Source organism: Scophthalmus maximus, chromosome 17, assembly GCF_022379125.1.
Source record: "Scophthalmus maximus strain ysfricsl-2021 chromosome 17, ASM2237912v1, whole genome shotgun sequence".
Taxonomy (NCBI): domain Eukaryota; kingdom Metazoa; phylum Chordata; class Actinopteri; order Pleuronectiformes; family Scophthalmidae; genus Scophthalmus; species Scophthalmus maximus.
Window position 1 is genome coordinate 10,579,059 of NC_061531.1, and position 22,623 is coordinate 10,601,681.

General features: G+C 41.2%; 2 protein-coding genes across 8 annotated transcripts; one reads left to right on the top strand and one right to left on the bottom strand.

Annotated features, from left to right (window-relative positions):
- Nucleotides 1-587: 587 nt before the first annotated feature.
- Nucleotides 588-17,905, bottom strand: LOC118288859 (TOM1-like protein 2). 6 transcript variants are annotated; one of them, XM_035615417.2, is made up of 18 exons: nucleotides 17,788-17,889; nucleotides 16,585-17,152; nucleotides 16,064-16,193; nucleotides 14,888-14,972; nucleotides 13,416-13,494; nucleotides 12,800-12,949; nucleotides 12,202-12,336; nucleotides 11,938-12,111; nucleotides 11,550-11,666; nucleotides 10,148-10,281; nucleotides 9,636-9,675; nucleotides 8,473-8,650; nucleotides 7,917-8,031; nucleotides 6,971-7,046; nucleotides 6,089-6,163; nucleotides 4,031-4,090; nucleotides 3,433-3,469; nucleotides 588-3,283 (listed from the first exon to the last, which is right to left on the bottom strand). In XM_035615417.2, exons 4-18 carry the CDS (start codon nucleotides 14,923-14,925, stop codon nucleotides 3,138-3,140), a joined length of 1,554 nt encoding a protein of 517 aa, XP_035471310.1. In that variant the 5' UTR covers nucleotides 14,926-14,972; nucleotides 16,064-16,193; nucleotides 16,585-17,152; nucleotides 17,788-17,889; the 3' UTR covers nucleotides 588-3,137. The 6 variants fall into 6 exon arrangements, with proteins under 6 accessions (XP_035471310.1, XP_035471311.1, XP_035471308.1 ...); XM_035615418.2 differs by lacking the exon at nucleotides 16,585-17,152 and having other exon boundaries at nucleotides 17,788-17,898; XM_035615415.2 differs by lacking the exons at nucleotides 16,064-16,193; nucleotides 16,585-17,152 and having other exon boundaries at nucleotides 17,788-17,905.
- A 274-nt stretch (nucleotides 17,906-18,179) lies between these two features.
- Nucleotides 18,180-22,510, top strand: LOC118288860 (dynein regulatory complex subunit 3). Of its 2 annotated transcripts, XM_035615422.2 has the most exons (13): nucleotides 18,180-18,495; nucleotides 18,586-18,787; nucleotides 18,877-18,993; nucleotides 19,100-19,266; nucleotides 19,424-19,567; nucleotides 19,727-19,846; nucleotides 19,947-20,059; nucleotides 20,148-20,322; nucleotides 20,462-20,593; nucleotides 20,720-20,790; nucleotides 21,121-21,244; nucleotides 21,561-21,692; nucleotides 21,825-22,510. In XM_035615422.2, the coding sequence occupies exons 2-13, from the start codon at nucleotides 18,625-18,627 to the stop codon at nucleotides 21,918-21,920; spliced, it is 1,554 nt and encodes a 517-aa protein (XP_035471315.2). In that variant the 5' UTR covers nucleotides 18,180-18,495; nucleotides 18,586-18,624; the 3' UTR covers nucleotides 21,921-22,510. The 2 variants fall into 2 exon arrangements, with proteins under 2 accessions (XP_035471315.2, XP_035471316.2); XM_035615423.2 differs by lacking the exon at nucleotides 18,180-18,495 and having other exon boundaries at nucleotides 18,661-18,787; nucleotides 18,851-18,993.
- Nucleotides 22,511-22,623: the final 113 nt, after the last annotated feature.

Consider the following 22,623-nt stretch of genomic DNA (forward strand, 5'->3'; position numbering starts at 1 on the left):
TATATTGTTTATAGTTTGAAAGTGTGCTGTGTGAAACGTGCTGCTGTTACACCGGAATTTCCCAGCTTGGGATAAACAAAGTAACTATCTATCTATCTATCTTAGCGTGAGCACTGAACATGTCACTTGAGCACAAAGTCGTAGTCATACGAAGGCATGATGCGGAAGTAGGTCAGTGACCTACAGTAGCAGTGCAACGTTGTCAGTACTAGAGAGGCAAGACAATAATTTAACCTTGTTAATGAGCCTGGTATTGTTGGTGATGGAGTGTGTTTGTATACATGTTTATGTTTTAGATTTTGTTTAGGAAACGTGACAGTGATGTGAAATAGGTGACATGAAGAAGTTTTTAAAAAAAATGAAAAGAATTTGCATGACACATGATTTGATTACATTTGTGCTAAGCTCTGGAGCAGAATGGATGAAGTGCTCATTAACCACCGTATGGGAGGGAGTGAGAGTTTCACGTGACAATGAATGGCCAATACAGCGTAAGATTGATGCCATGTTGCATCAGCACCAGGGTGACGATGGAAGAAATTGCCACACGACCCTTCAATGTAAAATAACCACAAACAGCTGTGAGGTAGAGGTCACACATTGCTAGTGTTTTATTGGGCAGTTACAGTTTGTACGTGCATTAGGTCAAAAACAAAATGTTACCATTTGTAATGGCAGCAGTCGGCACAGCCAAAAACAGACATGGGAGCCCTGCCAACAGAAAACAAGCCTCTTTTCCATGTCCACAATATATCTACTAAATGCTTTGTCTCCTCAGTATTAAAAGACATTCGGAAACCATGTTGAGATAGCCATGAGTGCGAGGAATACATGTTGCCATATGGACTTAAGCTTCATAAAAGCAAGTAACACATTACGCTCTGTTACAGATCCAGAGCTACATAACACACAAACACAGAAAAAGGTTCCCTTTTAAAGGACCTTCTCTTACATTAATTTTTTTGTTTAGTTTTCAAAAATGATGAAATGGTTGATTGCAAATATAATGCTAATATCTCAGTTACCTGGCAACCATATTGAACCAATATAACCATATGTAACCTCACTGCGTTTAAGACAGTTACAGCTCATTAGTCATTATTTTTCATCAGTTAATATGCATTTAAATATCTAATCATGATGGGATACATAGATGCTTATAATTCATGAATACTTCCCTCCAGTGGAAGGACTATTTGACAACAGATAATTAAACAAGAAAGTTTGATTAGACTTTCCCAACTTGGGAGGGGTTTTAAATGGACTGCCTCTGATTGACAAGGCTTTTGGTCATAAATGGACTGAAAGGAAAAAAAAATGTTTTAAGAGCAATGTTAAAACAAACCAGGGAATCAACAAAAGAGCTGGAATAAAGGCAGGATTGCTTTTTTTTTTTAGAACACCAAAAGCAAATGCCAGCCAGAGCTACTTTGCCAAAATTGGTCAATCAAAGAAATCCTTGGCAACCGCTCTAACAAGAGCAGATGAATCATACCAGAATTAAAATATTGTTTTTGACTGCGCAAATCAAATAAAGTACAATTGTATTTGTTTGCTACATGCCTGAACCATACAAGATGAAGTGGTACAAACATGTTGGTTTTTTTCTATCTTTTTTTCTATTTTTCTCTATGACCTATAAAAAAATACAATCAGAGGATCAAATAATACATCTCTGCCTTCTGGATATTATGAGCAAATACAATTTAACCAGATACAGAAACAAAAATGCCTGTATTTTGAGGTATATAGATTACAGAGAATAGAGTAAGTGAAGATCTACCTATGTGAATACATCCTCTACAACAGCGCATTATCGTAAGCTATACTTTGAGTCATTCAGTCAGGTATGATGGCAGCTTAAAGTCATGCCTAAAATTTAAATGCCATCTTTTGTCTAGCAAGTTTTTGCATTCCTAGTACTCTTAAAACGTTTTTTCAATCATAAATTTTACATCTCGTCTATCCACCTCTCCGGGTACAAGAGCTGCAATTATACATTAGAAAAGTTCTGTGCAAAACGAGGTCAATCTAAAGACCGCTTCCCGTCCCCTAGAAAAATAGTAACCATCTTGTAAACACAAAGGACAAAATACAGACTTGTTTTTGCTTCAAAGTGTAGACATTAATTATAGCAGGGGAAGGAAAATGTTCATTATCCCTGAACATTTATAAACGCACGGACGTGATTATTGTTCGATAGGCAACATTAAGTGCTGGTTGATCATTAAAGCCTCATAGTCTTTGGAATGGCTGAACGTGTTTTCACTTAGTTAATTTGTTGTGGCTTTTCAGAGGACTGAAGAGACAGATGGGAATTATTCCATGGGCATGTTCCTTCCCCTTAGCCATTAGAAATACATAGCAGAGAATCTTAACTACTGCTTTTTAGATTTTTGTTTTTTTTATTCCCTTTGGTTAAACAAATGCTGGCATGCACTCATCAAAATTAGCTGTGATTCAGCTATGATATGCCCGGTTAGCAAAATTGGCCTGCTAACATAACTATTTTCTCTACACTGCTTCAGGCAAACTGGGTTATAACACATGTTTGCATTCCACACATATTTCAGTTTTAAAAGCATGACTAAAAGTCTAAGTGGTGTACTTGTCGGGAAAAAATGCATGGACCGACCATATTACAACAGCACTAGTACAGAGTACAGAACATACCATTAAAACTATAAATGCATAAATTAGCAATAAGCTGAATGTGGTAAAACAGCACAATATTGTCCTAATTGTGTGCTTTCATACTGACTCAAATGCATGGAGCTGCATTCAGATTTTCCATTCATCTTGTAGCAATATTCCACTTATTAAAACTACATCAGACAAATTAGGTCTTCTTCCTTTGGTGGATTGTTGCAGGGCAGCGAGCAGTACATCCCACAATAACGGATTAATACATCCATATATAGTTAAATGCAGCACAGTAGTGCGCAGTACACATGTTTGACCTCTGTATTTTAGAGTAACACTGTGGCATGAGAATGACGAAGAGGAGTAGGAGATCACTTACTACAGCACTGCCAGGCAGCGGTGAAACGGGACTAGAGAGGCTGTGTGGTGGGGAATCATCTAGGGCGAGTACCTGTAGATGCCCTGGAGAGACATCAAGGTGCTCTGAGAACAGTCTACAAGGCAAAGAGGGCGTCTTCTGTCCGTTCAGCCTTCTTGCGGGAGCCACCAGGGGCTCGGGCTGGATGAGCAGGGTTAGCTCCCGGTGGAGATCCAACGGTGTCTGATGCCTTCGCCCGCTCCTCCAGGAACTTATCAAACTCTGAAAGAAACAAATAGATTTTTCTCAAAGTGGTGTGCAGTTGACGGCTTACAAATTTTATATAAATGAATCAGCGGATGGGAGAAAAACCTCCCACACATTTGAGCTAGTGGAACATATACAATTGTTGACATTAATTGATTTTGTACCTTCACTGGTTACCCCTTCCTCAGCGGCGTCCCCTTTCTATTAAAAAAGTCATAAGATAATATGCACATGTTAGCAGAAACAATAATTAATCTCTCAAATAGACAGAAATAATCCTTAGTATACCATGGGCAACATAATAAGTTGCTATACAAAAGTGTCACACAACTGAAATGCCTGTAAGTTTCACAAACAGAGACGGATCCATACAAAGTCTGTCGCATGGGATCTGTCAATCATGCATCCTTCACACATACTTGACCGGTGGACGCAACAGGAAGCCTTCTTGAGCCCAACTTCACAGCCTTCGCATGCATATGTTAGGTAAGATCATAACATCCGTTTGAACTTGAATATCATTAGTGCGACATTAGCTGAAGAAAGCAAGGCCTCATGAAACACCGTTTCAAACCATCAGTCATTGGTGGAAATAAATTAGAGTGAATGAAAGGATGTGAAGTTAAAGGAAACTTAATGTATCCAGTAATGAGATGGATGGATGAAATGTGCTATCTACAGAAAAAATAAAACATTTAAATAAGGAGGGTCAGAGAGGAAGAGAAAGAAGAGAAGATTTAAATCAAGGTAAAGAAGTCTCACCACGTCAGCACAGAGCCACTCCTCTATGTCATCCATGACAGAGGACTGCGATACAGGGATCTATGGAGCAAAGCCATGGACAAACCAAGGGGCAGTACCAAAGCCACACAACAGACATCCAACCACGACAACAAAAACAAAAAACACACACACACACACATACATAAAAAATAACAAGAAAAGGAATCACCAAAGGCTCAGAGGGGAAGATGATAAAAATCAAAACATCTCAAAATGAGAACAAAAAGAAAACTTGCTCCGCCAAACACTCAGCCCCTCTCGACTCTGTGCTCTCACTGTTTTATCAAGTGCAACAATCCAGGAGTTCCCAGGTTGTGTATTGTTCTCATTAGTTCTTGAGAGCTGACATGGCTTAACAGCTGCCGGCTAATGTCACACAGCAGTGTTAATCATTCCACATCATTAGTTAATGAGCAAATCGCTAGAACGTGATTAAGAGATTGATTGGCTGGGAAAAGCTGAAAGCACAGGGACTGTGTCGAGAGGCAGGGCAATCCCAAAGTATACACAAAAGTGGAGAACACACACAAACACACGCACACACACACACACGTGCGCAGTTCACGGAGCATGAGCAACGCTGCATGGCGTGCAGCGACTGTGATAATGGAGGCCATGTTGGAGTGGATGGTTTGCATTTGAGTTTATGTGTGTCGGGCAACAAACAGTCAGGACTGCAAGGAAATTAAAACTTTTATCGTTGCTCAAAAAACTTCAAGTCCTTCCCTGAGGAGTTACTGTTAGGGAAACTAGAAAAGTTACTTGCATGCCCTTTGTTTACAAAAGCAAAAAGGCATCAAGTACATACACAATCAGATTCTAGTTTTCCTTGTGTAAATGACCATGGTTGGCACTGACCTGATGTCAAATTTGAACAGCAAAACAAAAACCCTATTCCTGACGCCCTGTTTTAAAAACACTGCCGGGGTTTCCTCGTGACATCAGAGATGACGCAGTGAAGGAGCAAATCAAAAGAGAGAGGCCAAGGCAGTGGGCCAGCGAAAGTCATTCACGGGAGAGAAAAAAAAAATACAGCACATGCAGACAATGTTGCGGAAAAGTTCCACAAAAAGAAGTCTGTCCCTATCATGACTCTTAAATCATACTGATAAAAGTGTCGTCCTTTACATTCAAACATTCAGAGTCACAACAGCAACTCAATTTTTATACTTTCGGCAAATATTACATCTGTTAGTAAATTCATCTATTTCTGTTTAGAGTCAGACACGTGATGTTGTTGTTATTAATGATATTATCCAATTTGCTATCACAGACCGTTAAGAGAATGGCTAAGAAATACTCACCACTACACAGCAAACCACCATTCACTCACTCTCTTACGTCTTAATGCCTGGATGACATGTCAGTACTTCATGTCTGCTGATACGATTTTGCTGTGTAGCATAAGTATCTGTATACGCCGTTATTTTAAGCGTGCGTTTGTTAGGAGCAGAATGTAGCTGATGGATGCTGCTGGCGACCAGTTACGCTTATTAGTTCATCCATAGAGGATAAATTAAGGTGGAGAGTGTCAGTAATGGGTCTATTGTTTAGTTCCCATGACAATAAAATACAATAGAGGTGAGCAATATGGATCAAATCTAATATCATATGTATCTTAATTAATTTCTTAGAAAATCAATTTAAGTGGAGAATAAAATCATTTTTTTTACTTATACCATATATATATATATATAAATATATGTGTATATATATGTATATATATAAAATGTATTAAAGAGAAGTCTACCTCAGCAGAAGCAGAATATTGAAAATAGAAACAGTTGACAAATCCCTAACATCTCAATGTATTGCCATAGTGCCCAACACTAGAGTATAATATCTGTTCTAGATATGGAGGTTGGTGTTCTTCAGGAGAAGAACTTTGTTGGTCCTGGAGTAGTCTAGGACACAGTAGTAAGATGAGGCTGAGAATGAAGTGCATGGATGATGATGCCGGAGGAGGTTGAGAGCAGGGGTAATGGTGGACATGGGGGAGAGTTAGGGAGGAGGACACACTGAGGATGGAGTCCTCACCATTCCTTGGGTAATAAGCCAGCTGTCTATGGGCAGCTCCTGATCTGCTGGGTTATCATCCCCTTCTACCCTCAGCTGAATCAACAACAGAACAACAACCTTACACAAGAGAAGAAGGGGAGAGAGGCCCCCACCACAGCAGAGCATACAGTGCAGAGAGAGAGAGAGACAGAGAAGGAGTCAAATATGCAAGAGGAAATTTTCATTTAATGAGAAAAAATGAAGAGAAGAAAGAAAATTGTGAAAGGTTCATTCCATAAAGATGAGAATGAAGAAAATATATAAATAAAGTAAAAGTACTGTAGTAGTGGAAAGAGGGTACCTGAGGTAACTGAAAAGGGATGGTGCGTGTGTGTGTGTGTGTGTGTGTGTGTGTGTGTGTGTGAGTGTGTGTGAGACAGGGGGACTACCTAGAAAGTATTGAAAACTAACTTCTGTGTTTGACTTTCTTTGCAAACTGTGAATATAAACAGAAACTGGACCGAGAAAGAACTGATATCCATTTTGAAGAATGCAAAACCTTATCCCATGTTTTTTTTTAAGAACTGCTGAGACTAATGTTTGCCAGGACAAATGCAAAAAACGACAATGGTTTGGATATAGAAGCTGCAAAATAGACATTCAGCGCCCATTTTGAGTAACTACTCACCAAACACATTTCCAATGCTTTTTTACCTGAGCTGCTACCGAAATGTGAGATTTTTTATTTTAGCTAGTCGGAGCTAGAAAGAGTCAAGACACAAACCTACACCTCCCTGTTTGGTCAAAGTTGAGGTATCACTGTATAAAGGACAAATGTCGCTGTAGAACATCGAGTATTACAGACCAACACGTGCAGGGAGTGACTGACGCCTAAGCTATATAAACTACACATGTACTCACCCCTCCTGCATTCTGCTGCCTCACATCCAAAGCTGAGGCCAGGCCGCCCAGAGCCTGCGGGTCCTCATACTTTACACTGTGCACGAACAACATAAGACAACATCAATAAGATACAGCAGCACAAGGTCTTTTGTTAGTCAAACAATAAGTGTCGGAAACATATTTCCATTTCCATGAATATCTCATCATATTTTAATATTAAGTGAGGTTCTTCAAGAGCAGTAACAGTGTTTTTTGATAGGGGTTTTAATTATTTTGGCCATACTGCCTTAAAATAAGGACAAAGGAAATGAGTTGTGTTGAAAAGGCGGAGATTGAAATGCTACATAGGTCCCAGCTTTAAACTGGGGATGCTGGACTTATAAGTATGTGGTACAGACCCCTGGGCCCCCAGACATCCCAATAAACTCATCCTTTTGCAAATTGCATTCCTCAAGAAAAATTCAAAACCTATACTCCTCTGGAATTTATTCAGAAAAAGCAGCCTGAACAGACAAAATGCAATAAAGAAGAGAAAAGCTCAGTAAACAAACGTTTGTTTCTCAACTGGGAATTTGTTTAACTTCCAATTACATCATCAGGTTTATACTACATGTTTAAATCACAGCTAAAGGCAACAAGCTCTTGGCAGAGAAAATACCAGATTAATATTCAAAATCCAGTAAGTATTCAAAGGTCATCCAAGGTAATAATAACAAAGGAAGAATTTCAGTTAAGAGGATGTACAGTAGTAAGGGCAGGGTAGGGGGAAGTGAGCACACCAAAGAAAAACCTGTATGCCATTACAGTCACCTCAAGGATCGGACGGTATAAAAGTGCCCAAGGGTGGATTTTATTTTAATTATTAAAAGGTGGTTATAACAATTTAATTAAAATAAATGACACCCCGAGTAACATTATGAGAGGACCTGGACTGCCCCGGGAGCAAAATGAAATCTAGACCTACTTTTTGCGCTGTTCGGCCAGAGAGCTGCTCCTGGTCTGAGCAAACATGTCAAAGTCGTCCCGGTTGCGGCCTGACAGAGACGACAGAGTGCCAGTCACGCTGTCGGAACCCACATCTTGAGTGAGATGGTGACAGAGGACAGCAGAAAAAGGGAAGAGCAAGAATTAAGAAGTAAAAGTTGAAGAAATATAACAAAAGTAGGGGGCAAAAATGCATATCAGATGTATAATCTTATTCAGCACAGTGTGGCTGCCTCTACTTCACAAAATACGAACTGCAATATATCTAAGCTTTAACCAGAGTTCTACAGTGTGCAGGGGCCTCCCGGAGACCATCAGGGGTGCTAGCAGTGATTTATGTTGCAGGGCTTATTTCCCATTAGCAGCCAGATTATGAGCCTTTTTACACTCTACTGCTTCTCGATTGCCAGGTCTGCTGAGACTGGAGAGGAATGGATATTACACCTTTGGTGAGAGTAAGTGTGAACGATAGTTGGCATTATGAAGGGAGTCTGTCTCCCCACTGGAACACAGACATAATATCATTCTCTTCTGACCCAGGCCAGCTATTGCAGTGGACGGCGATGCTGTAGTGGGGTTACGGGCTGGGGAGGCAGAGGCGGAGGCCCCGGCAGTGGAGTGGGCTGGAGGGCTGGATGTGATCCTGGGAGTGACCACCGCGGGGGAGCCTGGGCCCAGGTCTATCAGGTTGTCCTCTGTGGCCTCATTCAACATCTGGAATGGGAGAAAAGGGGGGGGGGAAGAGTGGCTGTCAGTAGTTATGAATGAGTATAAGTATGGAGAACTTCTGAGTTTTCAGCTAGCAAACAGAGATTAAGGAAGCGTATAAGTTTGTTGAGCAAAGGATATTGGAGATTGTTTGTCCATTGTATACAAAGGAAATACTTTGCAGCTACCAAAATGCCACAGGACAACCACAATCTAGGACAACATTGTGGGTCAGTAGCTGTGGACAGGAGGCTCGGCACAGATACAACACTTGGGGGGGGGGAATAAACAAATTGACAAGACTTCAGATGTGTGAGACAGAAGGCCAGGAGGAGGGGAGAGAAGGACATACTGTACATTATCTAGTTTCACAGTGTTACTGATGTTGACACATCATATGGGCCTAAGCACTCGCTCTATGTATAGCATACAATGTGTTAACATTTATCACTCTGGCTGGGACTGAAGGCAGGGCTGGCGTTATACTTGCCTCCGTCAGCTAGCCACAACACAAACAGACAGAGCACACGGAAAGATCAACAGAACGCAAACACAAACAGCTATGTGGGATGTAGCGAGAGATGCCCCAGTCCTCTGGTGAATCACTGATACTGGCAACTGTACACTTTGAATAGCCGATTGGAACATGTTCTGTTTCGCTTGTCCAATTTCACAAAGCTCAAACCACAATCCACGTGCATAGCATATTAATGCTGCAGTGGAATGTGCAATCTATTTTGATAGTGAGTAAAAAGTAATTATAAATTCTTTACTAACACGTGAAATAAGCATGGTGGTATGGATTCATTTATGGGTGGAACATCTCTCATAGCATCCCTAATGTTAGACAAAGTGCAACAGGCGATGTCAACGTATGAAAATGTTTCTGAAAAACATGCTAAATGCAAACGGAACAGAGATAATGCAAAGAGAAACATTTGGGGGCGTTTGATTTCTGCTCCTGCAATGAGCTGCCACTGATGGTACTTACCCCGTTGTGTGAGGCTCTACCCGACCTGTACCTCTCATACCTGTGAACAGCACAAAACCCTTTGAATGTTTTACCTCATCATTTGTGGGCTTCAAATGTTTGCGTATCTTTCATCTTCAGACGCCTCATGAAAGACATTTTTAGCAGTTTGAAGACACCAAATGTTTTTCAAAGGAACGAGTTTTGTACAGTGCTTCAAAGGAGAATCTGTGAAAATTGTAAATTGCTTGGACTTGCTCAAAATGCGACGCCACATTAAAAAAAATGTTGTGCTTCATCTTTAAAATCATGGATGGAGACGCAGCTTTACCAACATAATTATTTATCAAAAATTTGGCATTAGACTTGGTCTTACACATTCGGTTGCTAAAAACATCTAGGTCAGCGGTTGCGTTACCAAACGTTACAAAACAAAGTTGTGATAAGTTAGTAGATTTCCTGATAATAACAGCACATTGAGAAACACAATGATGTCATTGATGCCCCTGTTTTTCTCAAGAAACAAATTGTACCTCTCATATCGCAGGAAAATATTGTTGAGGTCGTCATTGACATGTAGCAGATCCTCGGTCACTTCCTCGTTTGAGACACGTGAAATCAGCTCGACCACTCTCTGCTGCATCGCCCTGCATGTCCTGTTCAGCTCCTTGATATATTGGCAAAATCAGCATGGACATATCGATCAACAAAATAACTGATAAATCAACAGAATATGTGAAGGGCTTTGTCTAAAATTTACAAAATTTACTTTTAAAGTAAATGTATGCCTTTTACAAGGCATTCGGCAAGTCAAAAGTATTTTAAGTAAAAGAAAGTCAGAAAAGGTAACGCATAACATTTACAACCGGCACAGGTTCCTTAGCACAAAGCCAGATCCTTGTAGCCGTCACAAATACCTGAGTGGATTTGGTCTGAGGAGATTAAACTTTTTTGATACCACTGATTAATTGCCAATTCCAGTAATTTTACCAGCAGACTCCGAGATCAAGTTGTAGGGGAGTCAACGTTTCCCCTGAAAACTAAAGACACAACTCCCCCTAGTGGCAGCAACATTTTACAGCAGACATGCAGTGAGGGGAATTTTTTAATAGTAACGCATTTATTTTATATTTTTTAGAGTATGGTGTCTTAGTATGGGTGTCTGCTGAGAGATTCTTTCATATGAAGTATTTTTTTTAAATGCTCCAAATCAAAAATATCTAGATTGAATCTATTTATCTGTCTGGTTATTTATACATAGACTGTTATAGGTTTTAATTACTTCACCTCTAGCACTTAATTATTTTATCTTCATCCTTTGCATATCTCTTTTCATCAATTAATTATTTTATGTTTGTTTGTTTTTTCTCAACTCTTTCAGTATGTTATTATTTTATCTTTATTTGACCTTTATCCTTCTCACATTTCTTTTTACCATTTCATTTTTAATTTTACGCTCATCCTTTTCTCATCTTTTTTAGGATTTCATTATTTTATCTTTCTTTTACCTTTATCCTTTTCACATCTCGTCTTTGTTTACCTGCCTTTGGTGTTTCCTCATTTCAAACTTATGAGATTTACGATAGCGTTTCCTCAGTTCCTGTTAATATTGCTTTGCTCTGTGCGTGGATGGGGGGTGGTTGGAGGGTATTGTTTTTATTGCTTTTATTCTGTAAGGCATTTTGTGTTTGATGTTTGTATGGAAAATGCCTTACGACTTTTTTTTTTAAATGCTTAAAATCATCTGATTTTGATGACTTGATGATTTAAGCCACCTTAATAGAACATTGAGCACAAATCAAATCATGTCCATGAATTCACTCTTATTCCCATGGTTGAAAAATCCTAGTGTGTCTTGTGAGGAACAACAGAAGTTTTGTGTGGAGAAGTTGTATGCATGTGGTTAAGCTGGGCCTCATTGTGTGTTCATCTAACCTGCAGCAGTTCTAGGTCAGAGGCCTCTTCCTGGCCAGGGGCCATCTCTGTTAGCATCTCTGACATGACCTTGATGTTTCCTCTCACTATGTCCAACTCACTACGCAGCCGGGCGATCTGAAAGCACAGAGGGTCAAAGGGGTCATGTAGGACTGGTCCAGTGTCAGCAGCGCAGCAGATGTTCTGGGGGGCATCAGACTGAGTAGTTGTGAAAGCTTGTAATCTGCTTTAAATCATGCGCTTGATTACTGAACTCTGGATACAGAGTTACTGACAGATTCTGTTGTAATGGACAATACAAGTAAATGAGGCGGACTTCACTTCACTGGCAACAAGTGCAGTAAAATGACAATATAATTGGTCAAAGGTTGCTGTCGATGCCTGTCACCTGTTCAGGGGTTGCTGTGATGGGGCTGGGCATGTGGGGGATCTGTGTGGCAGAGACAGGGGTCGGGGTTGGGGTCAGGGTCAGGGTTGGGGTCGGGGCAGGTTTTGGAGTCGCAGCAGCAGGTGATGCAGGGGCGAGGTACTTGATCATGGCTGGGTCCACCTCAGGTGTACCCTGGAAGGAAGAAATAATGACCTTAAGAATATTGCTGTGTGAATATACATGTGTTTGTACCTTATGGGTTTTGTATTTTTATTTTCTCACCCTCTGTGGTGTGTGAATCGGAGACAATGCGTCCAGGTCGGCCATTGGGAATTCAATGCCTTTCCTCTTCAGTTCCTCATAAATATGGACCACCCCAGTAAGATCAGGGCTGCTCCTGAAGGCATCAGCCCAGGCCTGCAGCATCACACGGACACGGACACACACACACATTACAAATTGCAATACAAATAAATGACTAAAAAGTAATTTTATCATTTTTTTATCACAGTATCAGTAAAAAGCTTTTTTTGTTACTGCCCTGTGTGCCAATCCTTAACTCTTGCATCCCCACAGACATAATGTACACTCACTGATGATGGAAACAGATCAAGAAGAGTGTACAAAAGAGGCAACAAAGGAGTGTCCACTTACGGCATCTTTCAACAAATCCCTATATATATTTAGAGGAGAAACGGCAAACACCACCTTTTAGCTAAACTGACAACAGGTAACTGGATAGCAGGGGAAGAGGCTGCAGTCTGTGGTACAGCACCTGGGAGGTGGAGCATACAGTGGCCATCTGGCTTCCCACAGACCACCACTGACTGAATACAAGTACTGAAAACAGCAGAGGAAGAAACCGAAAAAAGCCCAATACCTGTATGAGCGACAGCACTTTGTCTTGTACAATAGTCGGAGGGTTGATTTTGGGAGAGATGATTTTGACCAAAATGCCGTCGATGAAATCTCTGTTTGCCACCTGGACATGAAACCTGTGACCACAGTTCTTCACACATGTTTCCAATACCTGCCGAGAGGGAGAAGATTACATTGAGATACAAGTCTGACAAAAAATGAAAAGAACTGCAGAGGATGAAAGCTCGTCAGTGAGAAGCAGCATGAAAAAGGGACGGTGTTGCTCGCTGGTGTTCACAAAACCTCTCAGTCGGGATGCTTTCATCATGCAGAGAATCAGAGAATCAGAGAACTGAGACGCACACACCTCAAAAGGCACGGCTGCTATCAAGAGAATGAAAGACGAGCAATGTCAGACGGATAAAAACAGCCCAGACAGTGTTTACGAGAAAAGACCCAGTGAAAATGACCGACAACACAAGATCAAGAGAGGTGAGGTTTAATGCAGGGTGTAACCTTTTAATGTGGCATACACACACTGCAAAGCAACAACAGCATGGACGTGGCCTCCTGAGAATTTCCACCACCACCAAGACACCTTTATGACACAATCATGCCCACTGATATTTTGTCTTTACCGTCAGCGCCAGCATCACTTCTCTGTAGTTCTTGTTGCCGCCAAGTCTCTTCTTCAGCGCACGCATGGCATCTTTTGGCCTAGAGGGGAAACAACAGAGGGGATACAGCTGCATTAAAGACCCCAGCTGAGAGAAGGCAAAACATTGTTGTCTTTGCTGGAATAGATGATGTTCTGTGTCACAAGAACACATGCCAGTCGTTCTTCGGTGTGACCGTTTGACTAAGACCGAGAGGTATCGTCAAACCATCTGCTTCTCTTTTTTTTTTTTTTCTTTCTGCTTGACTCTGTTTCTCCCAAGGCAGGATCAAAGTTGCCTATGCATGAAGAGCCCAGGTTGGCTTTCTGCCTCCAACTGCCCAACTCTCCAATGCAGAGAACAGATGAAATAATACGCTTTTTGAACATTTACCGGATTTACATTTATATCTGTCCTATATGCATGTCTAATATATATATATATGGAAGTGGATAAAAAAATAGCATCAAGTCTGAGATACTGCATCCCCGACAGTACTAGTACTAGAATTGTGTAATCTGGAAGAATTGTGTAATCTATATCTTGTGTCAGTGATGAACATGTTTTCCCACCTAAAAATTACAAAATTAGGCTTTTGATCACCATGCCTCGAGTCCAACTCGGGAGCTAAGACATTTTCAAACTTGCTAAACATTTTGAAGACAAGAAGTTTTGTGTTCTATCTCTTTCTCACTTTCTGTCGGTGTGTGTGTGTGTGTGTGTGTCACTGAGTGTGACAGAGAGGGCACCACTTTGCATGCCAACACAATGAGTGTGTGTAGGCATGAAGAATGTGAAAGCAGGGGGAAATAAGAAAAACGGGAAAATGGAAAAACACAGATTCCAAAAAAAGCCATTTTAAAATATTCTTCCAAAAAAAAGGTGACCAACCACATTTCATCAGACCACTATGCAAATGTCTATTAGTATGCCCTACTTTCTCTCCATGATACGTTAACTGCCAGTGGATTTTGTGGTGTTACGGAAGGAAGTCAGAAAGTGTGAAACCAATCTAGTGTTGTTGCAGAGTAGCGGTTTCTAAATTTTTAGAGTCAAAAAGCATCGTGTGGAAATAAATTTGATCTCACGATGTACTGATAATGTAAAAAAAGAAAAATTCTAATCATTTGTAAAAATCTGTCTGTAGGCTGGGCATCTCCCAGTGTAGGAGGCTGGTGTAAGAATTTCATTCATTCTGTCAGAGACAACTAAGGAAAACAAAAGGCTTTCTGTCATTTGGTGTCTGTTGGTGGAACACACTAGTCGGTGTATTAAACGTCAGCCAGAGTGAAGAAAACAACGTTCTAGTGTTAACTTTTTTTGCGACCAGAATTACCTTAAATGTCCTGCGAAACACAAATGACATGAAATGCTTCATATATACACATATATATGAAGCATATATATAAATTATAACCCAACATCACTAATCACGTGAATGCGAAGAAGCTCACCCTTCGTCTGTCTCATTTATGATATCGCAGATTTCCATGTTGAGCGTCCAGTCCTCATTCTGTAGGCCTCCATCTGTGGCCCTCTCTGGAGGAAAACACAAACAAGTCAAGCAGATTATTATTATTCACTTTTTGATTCATTGTTGGCTCCACAGAAGCGATTTGGACACAAAGATAATGTTTGAGACTTAAATACTGGTGCTGTGATTGAGGAAGCCAGTGGCTTTATGGACAGATTGTCCTGTTAAGTCTCGATTACTCAATGACCCAAACTTTATTGTGAGCAATTTGACAAAATAGTGAAACTATAAACTCAATAGTAAAATAGCGAAACAGCATGATCCATTAATGTAGGTGGAAAGCGAAGCTGACTCTGGGTGTGATGCATCTAATTTATCAGTCATAACTGACATAACAGATGAAAAAAGGAAGCCACAGTAACCTGCTCACCCTTTCACACTCCACCCAACAATTTCATGGCATTTTGGCAACAACTAATGTGATCTAGACTGTGAGACGCTACAGTGATGAACTGGCACTGCAGTCATCAAGGCGCTCCTCGCTCTTTCTCCTCCTTCCTCTCCTGTCCCCCGAATCTATCCATCATGTCTGTGAATGCTGATATCATTAAGGATATCAGACACTTGAGGTGAGATTTTCAGTAAACTGAAGAGAGCTGTGACTGAGTTCCTGTGGCTGACACTCAATAGGTTCTCATTCGACGATTCCTGAGCTTAACCAGGAGCTGCTCTTTCTGGAGCCCGGGGGGCCCTGATCACGCTGTCATGCCCAGGCCAAGAGCCTCTCGCTGGGCCGTGTTGCCTTCCTTTTGGGAAGCTCAAAGTTGGACAAGCATGTTATAGCCGTGACTTATTCATGCTCTACCCTCCCCTCTCTACTCAACTCGTCACGGACTGGGCAAACACACAGAGAGACAGGCATCTTTATTGGGGCAAAAAGCCCATCTTCAAGCACTCGCATTTACAAAAGCAGCACGAGCAGCATTTAAAAACACTGTTGTCGTCTTTAAAGAGTTTTAAAGAAGAATCAACCAGCCACCTCCACTGGGATATTCCATGTAATCAAGTGGATTGTCGGGTCAAGGAAGGACAGAGAAGGAAAAGAAAAATCTGATCTCTCCAAGTGAAACGAGCGAAAACGACCTGATGGACTTACAGTAAATGCCTGCTGAGTGCATTCGTTCGTGGTGTGGTGTTGTGTCAACCCCTCCCCGGTCCTGGGACATCAACGCCACACCAGTGGAGCCAGTCGATCACATGGTCCCGGTGGCAGGCTGTGCCAAGCACTGCCAACAAAAGCACACATTTCTGGAGTTGGACACCAGATGATTGCCAAATGTTGGCTGCAAATTCTGATTATGTTCAGGGACCTTTGGCATAGAATGAACCAGCATTCACGTGACAATTTATGTCATCAAAAAGTGGAAGAAATTCCTAAATTTAGAAGTAGAATTTTTGTGTTTTCCCTTTTTTTTTTATCACCGGTGGATCAGAATGTTTGTGAACGTACTTCTGTAATGTCAGTTACTGATATGTTGTTGTTTTCTTTTGTTTTTTTATTCCCAGCTGTGAAGAAAAGTGCCTTGACCATGAAGCTATAGAATGGAGATAAGAACAAAACCTTGTAACTCGCGTCCTGTAAAAAGACAAAAACACACTTGGTGCACATCTACATACATCATTCACCACCTCTAACCCTTCTCTGTGTCCGAGTAACGCCCAGTGCATCCCTCATCAGGTGCTTTCTGTCTCCTCTGTCTGTCTCTCTCTCTCTCTCTCTCTCTCTCTTTATTGTGTCAGGAGAGTTGATCCTTCGCTCTGCTGCTGCTGCTTTCACCCCCGCAACAGCCACACAGACGGCTGGCTGCTGGAGTCCGCACAGTGCAGCAACTCGACCGGAGACATCGGGCTTGGAGACACTGTCATCTTTGTCAGAGAGTCCAAGATGTACTGCCCCGCAGCCCAATGCCTGACCTGGACGAGCAAAATGCTGGAGACAATGCTCACAAGTTGGTTCCCCGTCTCGTCTGGGCACAAAGCAGTTTGACCCGTAGGTGGTCAAATTCTATGGGACTTCCTTCCTCCAAACCGTTTTTCTATCCAGTTGCATCAATGAGTTGGAGTGGAGCAATGCGTGGTTCTTCCCCATCACAAGGGGGGGGGGCGAGTTTGGTTAAGAATAAGGGAAAGACTGGGATCTTCAGTGACTCTCCCTTATTCGCTATAGAGGAAAAAGCAGCCGGCCCTGTGACAGGAAAAGACATGTAGTAATCAACAAACGCTCCTGTGACGGATGATGCGCGCACTGAGAAGATCATCAGCTGTGTGTGTGTGTGTGTGTGTGTGTGTGTGTGTCTGTGTGTGTATGTGTGTGCGTGTGTGCGTGCACACTGTATTTGTTCGTTTGCTCGACAGGGACAAGCCACACTAATATTAACATTAATATAAAACGCCATCATGTAAATGTGCCAGAGTTAGCAAGAGTCCGACGGGCGGAGCGAGCACTGTGGTCAACTGCTCTCGAACTCGAGGAACTTCATCTTGGCTATCTGCTCTGTCACACTGTGTCACCACTCGACTCACTCCTCCCCTGCGAGTACATTTTATTAAAAAACAACAACAGCAGCAGCATCGCACAGGCCACACGAATACTTCAGCGCGACGACCAGTGAGTTAGCCGGCTAACATTAGCTGGAAGAAGCTCCGTCCAAGTAGATGACGTTCGCGGCGGCGATGCTTGGCTAGCTCGCGGACTTCCGCTGGCCACACCGTCAGTTAAAACCCCCCGGTTGAAAACAGCGAATGCGTGTCCGCGCTCGACTGCTGCGTGGCGGACGGAGTATCTCACCTCTAGTGGCGCGAGTTCGAGGGTTAACGTACCTACACACTGGCCCACGGGAGTGCTGTACGGGTTGCCAAGTAGGAACTCCATTTTGACAACAAACAATCCGCTCAGGGTTTGACAGAGAGACCGAGGCCCGGAGCGGTGTCTGCTACGTCCCGCCCACAGACGACTCCCATTGGCCAAAACATCCCGAGAGCTTACTGTGTATGGCTAGAATCAATGTCGGTCGCATCCAGCCACCGAAGCTATGTTCAAGACACATTTTTATTCATTTAAAATATTTTTTTTACTTGATGGCGCTACATAGATGTGTATGTGTATACATTCATGGCAATACACAGAAAAACAATTTTAAAAAAATGAACCCGAGCATTTATTGAACTCCATAAAGTTTACCAATGTGTGAAATCACTTGCCCGGTTAGCGCACACGTTGCAGTATGGAAATGAAAAGCTTAGACAAATGAAAAAAAAAGAAAAAAGAAACCAGTGGACGGTATCTCACCGTGATCGTAACAAACAATTGTTATTTTACATGTGTTCTTTACACATATTCATCGGTTAAAGCAATCGTATCAGGAAGTTTAAACGTTTATTTTGATAGAGTCTCATGACCGGCCTTGAATGCAGCTTCACGGCCAACCTGTTGCTATGTAACAGTGTGTAAACAACAGACTTCTGAGACTTTATCAAGGTGCTAACGCTCGTATCGTTTAGTACTTAGCATTGGAAAACCATCAGCAGGTAGGTTTCGCATTGGTAAGTACTTAAGATGATCAAACCAAGCGAAAAAATGTAACAAAATATGATCTACTTTTTTCTTTCTTTCACCAGAGGGAACAGTACAATCGTGCCCCGCAACCCCACAGTAGCATGAGCAGGCAATTTGCTAACACTGCGGCCTGCAGTTTGATTGATGAGGAGATTCTGAAGAAGGCAGTTTTTGAGCAAACTCTTCATGATCAGGCTAAGAGTATTGCCAAGACGGAGGGAATACACTTTGATGAAGTCCTCAAAATACGTCTGGAATACAAACGTGAGGGGGGGGGGATTAATTTTTGAAAATATCAATCAGTGTATGAATGTGAATTGGGTTTAGGTATGTGAGATTTTATCTTTTCACAGACATCGTGAAGATTGACCACTTATGGGACTTCACCTCCTTGACCAGGCTTGATTTGAACAACAACATCATAGAGAGGATGGAGGGCCTGGACAGTCTAATGAATCTGACTTGGCTGAGTAGGATGAAGCTTTGTATTAACAAAACAACACATTGAGAAGATTTTACACTGTCAGCCCAGGGGCTTCCAGTAATAATCACCATCATTCTGAATGTGTCTTTTAGATCTGTCATTTAACAGGATTGAGAAGATGGAGGGTCTGGAGTCTCTGCAGAGGCTTGAATTGTTAAATTTGTCCAACAACAGAATCTCTGTCATTGAAAATATGGATGGACTCGAGAAACTCTCTCATTTCTTTATCGCAAACAACCTCCTTGAACAGTTGGATAATGTAAAATACATTTCTTTCATAAATCTCTCACATATTTTAGATGTACATGCATTTGTCTTACAAGCTGGCTACTGTGTAATATCTGTGCCTTGCAGTTTCAGAGTATAACATTGCAGAATGTCTGTGTAACCTAATGTAAATCTATTGAATTTCAAAGGTGCTCTACCTCAGGAAATTCAAGAATTTGTTCACCCTCAACCTATTTGGAAATCCTGTCTCTAAGGAGAATTACACGTTTTTCATTGCTGCCTACTTTCCAAACTTGACGTGCCTAGACTACAGGTTACTTAATGACAAGACAGTAAGTATAAACAGTGGTACATTTGTAATGTCATCGCATTCCTTTAAACAATATACATTTCATATTACCCTATACAGACCTGTTTTAAAATTGTCCTCATAAGTATTTTATAACTTTCCATCTTGATATTGAAAAACTAAACCTGGTGTCTATGTGCAGAAAAACGAAGCAGCTGTAAAATATCACTATATCATTGAGGAAATGAGACATAATGAGCTGCAGAAACAACAAGCTGATGATGCTGAGCAAAGCCGAAAAGCTGAACTCCAGTCACACACGGTAAAAGTTCTCATTTGATGCTGCACTCATAGACCAGAGCTCTATATGAGCTCTCAGATGTCCACATACAGGGTGTCAGTTCAGTTCTTCTTTCCTACAGGATGCCTTTGTGGAGTTCCTCAATGGAGCTCATCTGTTTAACAGCATGTTCAACGATGATCCAGAGGCAGAGACCATACAATCCGTGACAGGAGTGGATCATCTAGTTCGAACATATCCTTTGTTTCTTGCTTTCTCATCCATGCAGGTGTAGTTATGACTCATTAAACTGGCAAAACATATTTCTTAACACAAAACTCACATTTGAGCACCAAATGGTGGAACTTTGTATGAAGTTATTTGAAATAGGCTTGGCTGAGCATAAACGGAGACAGACAGAGGTGAACTCCTTCTTCAGTGGTCAGACGAGGGCTGTGACAGACCACCAGCAGAAAGCATCACAGATTTTGGCAAAATTTGAGCAGCAACACCAAGAGGTGAGCTGGGAAGAAGATAATGTCTTAAAAAAGACCAACATTGGGTAATGCTTAGAAAACTTAGATAGACAACTCATTGGATCTGCAATTAGAGATCAGTAAAAAAAAAAAAAAGATTCTTGCGTTCACACCTTTCTAGAGGATAGTGGAGCTGCACCAGTTATCTGACCCCGACAAGCTGAAGGTGAATCTCAGCCAGTACAACGATGACATCAGTCAGCTCTGTAACAGCCTCATGTCACTGGAGTATCAGCTGGCCAACCAGCTGGAGGTAGGTCTGTGTGTGTCTGATCTCTAAATAAGTGTAAGATATATCCTGAATTTCTGAAATAATAGTGTAATTTGTGTTCAAACATTACTGATGTATTTGTGTAATAGTTTGTTTTTTTCATTTCAGGACATCATCGAAAAGTTGGACATCAACATCTCCGACATGGTTAGCAACTTCACTGAAACTGTCCAAGGGATATATCCTTTTTCACAATGTATGATTTGCAATAACACTGATTCATTACTGTAATTAATGAACTGTTACTATATGTATATAGTAAATATGTTCTTAAAAAATTATCAAGATACGTCTTAATGTAATGCCAGATTAATCCACCAGAGAATGAGGGCAAGAGTTCCCTCTATTATAGGCTTCCCTCACTTATAAATAACATCTGAAGGAACCGCCTCCGCTGTCTCTAAATCCAATTCTCCGGATTCAATTCAATTAAAGCGGAGCCATTAGGGCAGTTGTCTGTTTTATCTTGTAAATAATGCAGTTAAAATGTGTCTTTGACAAAATCATACATTTGTCGAATGTCGAGCGCTGGAGGATATTTATAATAAGAACATTCGGGAGATTGCTGATGCAACTCTGAAGAAAGTGGCCACGGAAAGCCCTGAAGATGACATGCCAGAAGAGGTTAAAATGGTAAGTGTTATCTCTTTTTCTGACCCAAGTGGCTCTCTAAAGAATAGGATTACATTACAGTCACTGTAGGCTATGATAGTCCTCTGGATAACATTAACGATGGCTTCTCTAAGTCTGCTCTGCTCAGTTTCAGAAAATAGCATGACTGTGCAGTGTAGGTTATAACATTACAGCATATTATTGTCTCCACAATCTGTTTCACTGTGGCCTCCACTTGAAAAGACCTGAAAGTCTTTTTGATCAGTTGATGCGAGGACATGGTTCATTACCAGCGTCAGTGCCCTCGGCCTCTCACACCTGTGTTTTCTCCGTGTAGCTGTTTTCAGACAAAGACTCTGTAATGGATGCACTGGTCACCGGCCACGATAACCACCTGCTGAAGATCAATGACCGAGAGACTCAGTTGGTTGCACGAGTCAGTGCCTGGAAAGTGTCCCTCATTAAAGAGGTAGGGAACTGGAATTACCTTAATGCAGGCAACCCAATTTATATTTTTTATAAGGATGACAAACCTCTCCTCCATCTCTCACAGTCTTGATATTGTTTTTTTGTTTGTGTTTTGTCTTTATGTGTTTTACAGTTTCAAGACAAAGAACTTAAGCGGAACTGCCTGTGCATCAAAGACATCCATAGATATGTGGGCCATGTGCGGGGGCAGCTGGAGGAGTTCCAGTAGCATGATCCTTGAGACAAACATTCATTTCATTCACATAATTGTTATAAAAGTGGAACAGGACATTTTTCACAACCTTCTGGGACAGCTGCGGAAAGGGGACGGAGGGCTAAAATAGGGATAGGTGGGCTACACATAGTGCTTCCCCATATATGGAGTATTACTCTTAAAAAACAGTTTATAAAAATATAATTGACATCTGCTGTTCAGTATAAGTTCATATTTTATTGTCATCTGCAAAAGATCCATCAGGAATCTATATAATAAATCCTTTTACCGCCACACTGATGTCGTGGTACAAGAATGACCAGTTCTTTTAATTCAGACAGACGGGACATCAACTAAATCCAAACTAAAAGAATGTTTAAACATTTCTTCAATGTGTTCAGCATAAAAACAAACTAAATGTATTGTTAATCCTTAGCCACGACCCACATGGTTCAACTGGCTGATGATTCTCCTTGTGTTCTTCCCTATAGTAAAAACTAGGAAAGATATGCTGACAAAAATAGGTTTCGAGGCAATCAGTGCTAACCTTGTAAACAAATATATTGTGTTTCCTGTGGCTACTTCACAATAAATGCTTACCCACATTTTTTTTCTTCCTTTTTTTTCATTTTTTATTCAAAAACAGGTTTAGTGTTGAGAAGCTGTCAGAAATGTCCAGCTTTATTTATTCACATTCCAATGGAACGTCAACTCGGTT